At 33.8% G+C, this 10039-nt stretch overlaps 1 protein-coding gene across 1 annotated transcript; it reads left to right on the top strand.

Annotated features, from left to right (window-relative positions):
• The first annotated feature begins 1535 nt into the window (after positions 1 to 1535).
• On the top strand, positions 1536 to 8381 carry PTRHD1 (peptidyl-tRNA hydrolase domain containing 1). The gene is made up of 2 exons (XM_058801532.1): positions 1536 to 1727; positions 8143 to 8381. Exons 1-2 carry the CDS (start codon positions 1536 to 1538, stop codon positions 8311 to 8313), a joined length of 363 nt encoding a protein of 120 aa, XP_058657515.1. The 3' UTR covers positions 8314 to 8381.
• Positions 8382 to 10039: the final 1658 nt, after the last annotated feature.

Genomic DNA, 10039 nt, shown 5'->3' on the forward strand with positions numbered 1-10039 from the left:
GATCCAGTTAATTTCCATAAATTTGGGAAATTTTAATGAGGAAAAGGAGGATGGGAATGGAAACAAATCCATTTACTTTTCAATATTTTAGGGAATTTTTAATGAGGTAAAAATCTCATTAATTTCCATCATTTGGGGAATTTGAAAGAGGAAAAAATGACATTAATTTTCCATAAAATTGAGAATTTTTGTAAGGAAAAAATCCCATTAATGTCCATAAATTTGGGGGGGTGGCTTATGAGGAAAATTTAAAATAATTTCCATAAATGAGGAAAAAATCTCATTAATTTCCTTAAATTTGGGAATTTTTAATGAGGAAAACGAGGATGGAAATGGAAACAAATCCCATTAATTTTCAATATTTTAGGGAATTTTTATGAGGTAAAAATCCCATTAATTTTCCCTAAATTTGGGGATTCTTTTAATGAAGAAAAAATCCTTTGATTTTCCATAAATTTGGGATTTTTTTGTGAGGAAAAAATCCCTTTAATTACTATAAATTTGGGGATTTTTAATGAGGCAAAAACACCATTAATTTTCCATAAATTTGGATTTTTTTAATGATTAAAAAATCCCATCATTTTGCCATAAATTTGGGAAATTTTTTAATGAGGAAAATGGGGATGGGAATGGAAAAAAATCCAATTTATTTTCAATATAATTGGGACTCTTTAATGAGGAAAAAATTCCATTAATCTCCATAAATTTAGGGAATTAATTTTTTAATGACGGAAAATCAAAATAATTTCCATAAATGAGGAAAAAATTCTCATTAATTTTCCATGAAGTTGGATATTTTTATTATGTAGAAGTCCCATTAATTTCCATGAATTTTGGGGTTTTTTGTGAGGGGAAAGTGGGATGGAAAAAGGAAAAAGTCCAATTATTTTCAATATTTTAGGGAATTTTTAATGAGGTAAAAATCCCGTTATTTTCCATAAATTTGGGGATTTTTTTAATGAGGTAAAAATCCCATTAATTTCCATAAATTTGGGAATTTTTATGAGGTAAAAATTCCATTATTTTTCAATAAATTTGGGAAATTGTAATGAGGTAAAAATCCCAATAATTTCCATAAATTTGGGGATTTTTAATGAGGAAAAATCCCATTAATTTCCATAAATTTGGGGCTTTTATGAGGAAACCAAGTGGGAATTTATGGATTTTGGGAGGAAAAATGGCGGGAAAGTGACAGGGACGATCCCAAACTGAGGACAGGGACGATCCCAAGGAATGGAACCCGGACAACCCTCAAGGGCGCCATAAATGACCCCAAAACTTCCAGTGAATCTCAGGAGAGGGATTTAGGGATGATCCTAAAGAATTATCCCAAAAAAATCCTAAAAAATCCCCCAAAAAACCCCCGGGACCCCAAACCCCTCCCTGAGGGCTCGGCGCTCACCTCAACTTTCCCGCCTCAGCGCCGCCGGAAGTGCGTCATCACGCTGCCCTCCGTTCCGTACACAAGATGGCGGCGCCCTGTCTGCCTCACTTCCCGCTTAATCCCGGCAGCCCGCGCGGTTCCGTACAGCAACATGGCGGCGGCGCTGGTGCAGTACGTGGTGCTCCGCGGGGATCTGGCGCGGCCTCCTCGCTCGTGGCCGCTCGGTGCCGTGGTGGCTCAGGGCTGTCACGCCGCGCTGGCGGCCGTTCACGGTTACCGGGAGCATCCCGACACCGGCGCGTACCTGGAGCAGGGCGACGCCATGACAACGGTGGTGCTGGAGGTAATGGCGGCGCCGCGGGGCATGATGGGAGCTCCGCGCTGATGGGGAGAGCGGCCGCCATGTTGGGTGGGGGCGGTGGCGGCGTGAGGGAAAATAAATCTTTTGGGGCGAAAATAATTTTTTTTTTTGAAAATTGGGAATTTTTGGAGATGTTTTGGAGTTAAAAGAGGTGGGAATTGTCAGTTTGGGGCTGAAGAGGGGATTTTGGGGTCGCTGAGAGGAGGGGGAGGTCCGGGGGGGTCGGGCTGTGCTGGCGAGAGGAGGAGCCGGAATTTTCTGGGAAAATTTAATTGGATTTTGGGAATAATTCCTCATAACATTCGGAATAATTCCCTCATGGAATTTGGAATATTTTCTCATGAAACTCGAAATAATTACTCATGGAATTCGGAAGAATTCCCTCATGAAATTTGGAATATTTCCTCATGGAATTCTGCATAATTCCCTCACTAAATTAAAAATAATTCCTCATAAAATTTTGAATAATTCCCTCATGAAATTCGGAATAACTCTTCATAAAATTCGGAGTAATTCCCTCATAAAAACTGGAATATTTCCTCATGGAATTCAGAATAATTCCCTCATGGAATTTGGAATACTTCCTTCCTCATTAAATTCGGAATAATTTCCTCATAAAATTCTGAATAATTTCTCATGACATTCGGAATAATTCCTTCATGAAATTTGGAATATTTTCTCATGGAATTCGAAATAACTGCCTCACGAAATTTGGAATATTTCCTCCTGGAGTTCCGAATAATTCCCTCATGAAATTCTGAATAATTCCCTCACAAAATTCGGAATAAGTCCTCACTAAATTATTAAAAATTCCTCATGACATTTGGAATATTTCCTCATGGAATTCAGAATGATTGCTTCATGGAATTCGGAATAATTCCCTCCTGAACTTTGGAATATTTCCTTGTGGAATTCTAAATAATTCTCTCATAAAATTCAGAATAATTCCCTCAGGAAATTCCGAATATTTCCCTCAGGAAACTCTAAACAATTTCCTCATGGAGTTCGGAATAATTCCTCATAAAATTCTGAATAATTCCCTCATGAAATTTGGAATAATGTCCTCGTGAAATTCGGAATAATTCCCTCAGAAAATTCGGAATATTTCCTCATGGAATTTGGGATAATTTCCTCATGGAATTCGGAATAATTCTTCATTAAATTCTGACTAATTCCCTCATGAAATTCTGAATAATAACGGGGATGGAAAAGGAAAAAAAACCCATTAATGTCCATAAACTTGAAATTTTTCTAATGAGGAAAAAATCTCATTATTTTTTCCATAAATTAGGGGATTTTTACTGAGAAAAAATCAAATACATTTCCATAAAATTGGTGCTTTTTAATGAGTACAAAATTCCTTTGATTTTCCAGAAATTTGGAAATTTTTTGTGAGGAAAAAAAATCTCAAAAATTTCCATAAATTTAGGGATTTTTTTATGAGTTAAAAATCACATTAATTTCTATAAAGTTGGAGGGGGTGTTTATGAGGAGAATTCCCTTTAATTTCAATAAATTTGGGGATTTTAAAATGAGGTAAAATCCAAATAATTTCCATACATGAGAAAAAAAACTCATTAATTTCCATACCTTTGTGATTTTTTTATGAGGTAAAAATCCCAGTAATTTCCATACATTTGGAAATTTTTTAATGAGGAAAAATCCAATATAATTTTCAATATTTTAGGGAATTTTTTCATGAGGAAAAGTCCCTTTAATTTCCATAAACTTAGGAAAATTCTTATGAGGAAAAAATCGAATATAATTTTCAATATATTTTGGGGTTTTTATGAGGAAAAAATCCCTTTAATTTTCAATATTTTAGGGAATTTTTCATGAGGTAAAAATCCCATTAATTTCCATAACTTTGGGGATTTTTAATGAGGTAAAAATCCCATTAATTTCCATAAACTTGGGAGTTTTTTATGAGGAAAAAAACCCCATTAATTTTCCATAAATTTGAGAATTCTAAATGAGGTAAAAATGCCATTAATTTCCATAAGTTTGGGAATTTTTTAATGAGGAAAAATCCACATAATTTCCATAAATTAGGAAACAAAAATCTCATTAATTTTCCATAAATTAGGGATTTTTTAATGAGGTAAAAATCCCGTTAATTTCCACAAATTTGGGGTTTTTTTAATGAGGAAAAATCCCAATAAATTTTTATTTACTCTTTAGGCTCCAGATGAGAATTCCCTGCTGGATTTGGGGAAGTTACTGAAAGAAAAAGGAATCGACCACAAAATCCAAATAAATTTCCATAAATGAGAAAAAAACCCTCATTAATTCCCATAAAAATCCAATTGATTTCCATAACTTGGGGAATTTTTTATGAGGTAAAAATCTCATTAATTTCCATAAATGTGGGGATTTTTTATGAGGAAAAACCCCATTAATTTTCAATGAGGGAAAAAATCCAATTGATTTTCAATATGTTAGGGAATTTTTAATGAGGTAAAAATCCGTTTAATTTCGGTAAATTTGGAAACAATTTATGAGGAAAAACCCCATTAATTTTCAATATTTTAGGGAAATTCATGAGGAAAAACCCCATTAATTTTCAATATTTTAGGGAATTTCATGAGATAAAATCCCTTTAATTTTCAGTATTGTAGGGAAATTCATGAGGTAAAACCCCATTAATTTTCAATATTTTAGGGATTTGGGTGAGGTAAAAATCCCGTTAATTTCCACAAATTTGGGGGTTTTTTAATGAGGAAAAATCCCAATAAATTTTTATTGACTCTTTAGGCTCCAGATGAGGATTCCCTGCTGGATTTGGGGAAGTTACTGAAAGAAAAAGGAATCGACCACAAAATCCAAATAAATTTCCATAAATGAGAAAAAAACCCTCATTAATTCCCATAAAAATCCAATTGATTTCCATAACTTGGGGAATTTTTTATGAGGTAAAAATCTCATTAATTTCCATAAATGTGGGGATTTTTTATGAGGAAAAACCCCACTAATTTTCAATAAGGGAAAAAATCCAATTGATTTTCAATATGTTAGGGAATTTTTAATGAGGTAAAAATCCCTTTAATTTCAGTAAATTTGGAAACAATTTATGAGGAAAAACCCCATTAATTTTCAATATTTTAGGGAATTTCATGAGATATAATCCCTTTAATTTTCAGTATTGTAGGGAAATTCATGAGGTAAAACCCCATTAATTTTCAATATTTTAGGGATTTGGGTGAGGTAAAAATCCCGTTAATTTCCACAAATTTGGGGTTTTTTTAATGAGGAAAAATCCAAATAAATTTTTATTGACTCTTTAGGCTCCAGATGAGGATTCCCTGCTGGATTTGGGGAAGCTGCTGCAGGAAAAAGGAATTGACCACAAAATCCAAATAAATTTCCATAAATGAGAAAAAAACCCTCATTAATTCCCATAAATTTGGGAATTTTTATGAGGAAAAACCCCATTAATTTTCAATATTTTAGGGAAATTCATTAGGTAAAACCCCATTAATTTTCAATATTTTAGGGATTTGGATGAGGTAAAAATCCCGTTAATTTCCACAAATTTGGGGATTTTTAAATGAGGAAAAATCCAAATAAAATTTTTATTTACTCTTTAGGCTCCAGATGAGGATTCCCTGCTGGATTTGGGGAAGTTACTGAAAGAAAAAGGAATCGACCACAAAATCCAAATAAATTTCCATAAATGAGAAAAAAACCCTCATTAATTCCCATAAAAATCCAATTGATTTCCATAACTTGGGGAATTTTTTATGAGGTAAAAATCTCATTAATTTCCATAAATGTGGGGATTTTTTATGAGGAAAAACCCCATTAATTTTCAATGAGGGAAAAAATCCAATTGATTTTCAATATGTTAGGGAATTTTTAATGAGGTAAAAATCCGTTTAATTTCGGTAAATTTGGAAACAATTTATGAGGAAAAACCCCATTAATTTTCAATATTTTAGGGAAATTCATGAGGAAAAACCCCATTAATTGTCAATATTTTAACATTTTTATGAGGAAAAACCCCATTAATTTCCAAAAATTTATGGTTTTTATGAGGGAAAAAATCCCGTTAATTTCCACAAATTTGGGAATTTTTTAATGAGGAAAAATCCCAATAAATTTTTATTTACTCTTTAGGCTCCAGATGAGGATTCCCTGTTGGATTTGGGGAAGCTGCTGCAGGAAAAAGGGATCGACCACAAAATCCAAATAAATTTCCACAAATGAGAAAAAAACCCTCATTAATTCCCATAAATTTGGGAATTTTTATGAGGAAAAACCCCATTAATTTTCAATATTTTAGGGAAATTCATTAGGTAAAACCCCATTAATTTTCAATATTTTAGGGATTTGGGTGAGGTAAAAATCCCGTTAATTTCCACAAATTTGGGGTTTTTTTAATGAGGAAAAATCCCAATAAATTTTTATTGACTCTTTAGGCTCCAGATGAGAATTCCCTGCTGGATTTGGGGAAGTTACTGAAAGAAAAAGGCATCGACCACAAAATCCAAATAAATTTCCATAAATGAGAAAAAAACCCTCATTAATTCCCATAAAAATCCAATTGATTTCCATAACTTGGGGAATTTTTTATGAGGTAAAAATCTCATTAATTTCCATAAATGTGGGGATTTTTTATGAGGAAAAACCCCATTAATTTTCAATGAGGGAAAAAATCCAATTGATTTTCAATATGTTAGGGAATTTTTAATGAGGTAAAAATCCCTTTAATTTCGGTAAATTTGGAAACAATTTATGAGGAAAAACCCCATTAATTTTCAATATTTTAGGGAAATTCATGAGGAAAAACCCCATTAATTTTCAATATTTTAGGGAATTTCATGAGATATAATCCCTTTAATTTTCAGTATTGTAGGGAAATTCATGAGGTAAAACCCCATTAATTTTCAATATTTTAGGGATTTGGGTGAGGTAAAAATCCCGTTAATTTCCACAAATTTGGGGTTTTTTTAATGAGGAAAAATCCCAATAAATTTTTATTTACTCTTTAGGCTCCAGATGAGAATTCCCTGCTGGATTTGGGGAAGTTACTGAAAGAAAAAGGAATCGACCACAAAATCCAAATAAATTTCCATAAATGAGAAAAAAAACCCTCATTAATTCCCATAAAAATCCAATTGATTTCCATAACTTGGGGAATTTTTTATGAGGTAAAAATCTCATTAATTTCCATAAATGTGGGGATTTTTTATGAGGAAAAACCCCATTAATTTTCAATGAGGGAAAAAATCCAATTGATTTTCAATATGTTAGGGAATTTTTAATGAGGTAAAAATCCCTTTAATTTCGGTAAATTTGGAAACAATTTATGAGGAAAAACCCCATTAATTTTCAATATTTTAGGGAAATTCATGAGGAAAAACCCCATTAATTTTCAATATTTTAGGGAATTTCATGAGATATAATCCCTTTAATTTTCAGTATTGTAGGGAAATTCATGAGGTAAAACCCCATTAATTTTCAATATTTTAGGGATTTGGGTGAGGTAAAAATCCCGTTAATTTCCACAAATTTGGGGTTTTTTTAATGAGGAAAAATCCCAATAAATTTTTATTGACTCTTTAGGCTCCAGATGAGAATTCCCTGCTGGATTTGGGGAAGTTACTGAAAGAAAAAGGCATCGACCACAAAATCCAAATAAATTTCCATAAATGAGAAAAAAACCCTCATTAATTCCCATAAAAATCCAATTGATTTCCATAACTTGGGGAATTTTTTATGAGGTAAAAATCTCATTAATTTCCATAAATGTGGGGATTTTTTATGAGGAAAAACCCCATTAATTTTCAATGAGGGAAAAAATCCAATTGATTTTCAATATGTTAGGGAATTTTTAATGAGGTAAAAATCCCTTTAATTTCGGTAAATTTGGAAACAATTTATGAGGAAAAACCCCATTAATTTTCAATATTTTAGGGAAATTCATGAGGAAAAACCCCATTAATTGTCAATATTTTAACATTTTTATGAGGAAAAACCCCATTAATTTCCAAAAATTTATGGTTTTTATGAGGGAAAAAATCCCGTTAATTTCCACAAATTTGGGAATTTTTTAATGAGGAAAAATCCCAATAAATTTTTATTTACTCTTTAGGCTCCAGATGAGGATTCCCTGTTGGATTTGGGGAAGCTGCTGCAGGAAAAAGGGATCGACCACAAAATCCAAATAAATTTCCACAAATGAGAAAAAAAACCCTCATTAATTCCCATAAATTTGGGAATTTTTATGAGGAAAAACCCCATTAATTTTCAATATTTTAGGGAAATTCATTAGGTAAAACCCCATTAATTTTCAATATTTTAGGGATTTGGGTGAGGTAAAAATCCCGTTAATTTCCACAAATTTGGGGTTTTTTTAATGAGGAAAAATCCCAATAAATTTTTATTGACTCTTTAGGCTCCAGATGAGAATTCCCTGCTGGATTTGGGGAAGTTACTGAAAGAAAAAGGCATCGACCACAAGGTGTGGACGGAGAACCCCGAGGGGACGGCGACGTGTTTGGCCCTCAGGCCGTACCCCCGGGCCCTGGTGCAGCCCCACCTCCGGCACCTCCGGCTCCTCAAGTGAATCCTTCTGGAATTTTCCACCTTTTGCTGTAAAATCCTGGGGTTTTGGGGTTGAATTTTGGTTTGGAGTGGGAACGGGGGGGATTTAAAGTGGATTTAAAGTGGATTTAAAGTGGAATCTTTGGGGGTTTTGTCGTGGCGCGCCGTGGTTTTGTTGTGGGGGGCTGTGAGGGGGAAAAAGGCGGGAAAAAGTAAAAAGGGGAAAAAAATGAGGGGAAAAGAGGGGAAAAGTAAAAAATAAAAAGGGAAAAAATTAAAAAATAAAATGGGAAAAAGGGGGGAAAAGGAGGAAAAAAGGAAAATAAAAAGGAGGGAAATGGGAGGAAAAGAAGGAAAATGGGGAAATGAATAAAATGGGGGACATGCGGCGGGAAAGGAAAAGAGAGTAAAGAAAAATGGGTATAAGGAGGAAAGTGAGGGGAAAAAGGAGGGTTGAAAAGGGAAAAATTGGGGGGAAAATAAGGAAAAAAAGGGGAGAAATAAGGGGAAGGAAGGGGAAAATGAGGAAAATAAGGAAAAAATGGGAAAAAGAAAGAGGGGGAAAAAGTAAAAAAATAAAAAGGGAAAAAATTGGGTAAAAAGGAAGAAAAAATGAAAGGGAAAATAGAGGGAAAAAAGAAAAAATAAAAAGGGAAAAATGGGGAGGAAAAGAGGAAAAAAGGAAAAAATGAAAAGGGAAAAACGGGGGGGGAAGGAAAATAAGGAAAAAATTGAAAGGGAATGGGGGAAAAGGAGGGGAAAATGAGGAAAAAAGGAAAAGAGGGGAAGAGAAAAGAAGGAGAAAAAGGAGGTAAAGAAGGAAAAGGGGGGGAAATGAAAAGAAAGTAAGGAAAAGAATAAGGAAAAGGGGGAAATGGGGAAATGAGGAAAATAGGAGGGAGAAAGAAGGAAAAATGAAAAAAATTGGAGGAAAAAGGAAAAATGAAAAATAAAAAAGAAAAAATGGGGGGAAAGGAGCAAATAAGGGGAAAAATGGAGGAAAAGGAGGGGGGAAATGAAAAGGGAAAATGGGGGAAGAGAAAAAGGAAAAAATAAAAAGGGCAAAAGTAAAATAAAAGTGCAAAAGGGGAAAGGAGAAAAAAGGGAAAAATTGGGGGGAAAAGGAGGAAAATAAGGAAAAATGGAAGGAAAAAAATGGGGGGAAAGGAGGAAAAAAAGGGGGAGAAAGAGAAAATGGGAAAAAAAAGGAAAAATAAAAAGGGAAAAAATTGGGTAGAAAGGAGAAAAAATGAGAAGGGAAAAGAGGGAAAAAGGAAAAAATAAAAAGGGAAAAATTGGGGAAAAAGGAGAAAATAAGGAAAAAATTAAAAGGGAAAATGGGGGGGAAGAGGAGAAAAGGGAAAAATGAAAAGAGAAAAATGTGGGGAAAAGGAGGAAAAAGGAAAAATGAAAAGGGGGAAATGGGGGCAAAAAGGAGAAAAATGGGGAGAAAAGGAAAAGAAGAAAAATGGGGGAATTAATAAAATGGGAAAAAGAGGGAAATTGGGGAAAAGGGAGGGGGAAAAAGGAAAAAAATAAAAAGGGAAAATGGGAGGGAAAGGAGAAAAATGAAAAGGGAAAACAGAAGGAAAATAAGGAAAAAATGGGGAAATAAGGGAGGATAAAGGAAAAGAATTGAGGGGAAAAGAAGGGAAAATGGAGAGAAAAGGAGGAAAAGAAAAATGGGGGAAATGGGGAAAAAAGGAGGGGAAAAGGAAGAAACTGAAAGGGAAAATGGGGGGAAAGTG

This window comes from Ammospiza caudacuta, chromosome 3 (genome assembly GCF_027887145.1).
Source record: "Ammospiza caudacuta isolate bAmmCau1 chromosome 3, bAmmCau1.pri, whole genome shotgun sequence".
NCBI lineage: Eukaryota > Metazoa > Chordata > Aves > Passeriformes > Passerellidae > Ammospiza > Ammospiza caudacuta.

Excerpts from the sequence above, each read along its gene's own strand:
- PTRHD1 (XM_058801532.1), top strand. The coding sequence starts at position 1,536 with ATGGCGGCGGCGCTGGTGCAGTACGTGGTGCTCCGCGGGGATCTGGCG. Across the intron at positions 1,728-8,142 it reads TGACAACGGTGGTGCTGGAG|GCTCCAGATGAGAATTCCCT; the intron begins GTAATGGCGGCG and ends TTGACTCTTTAG.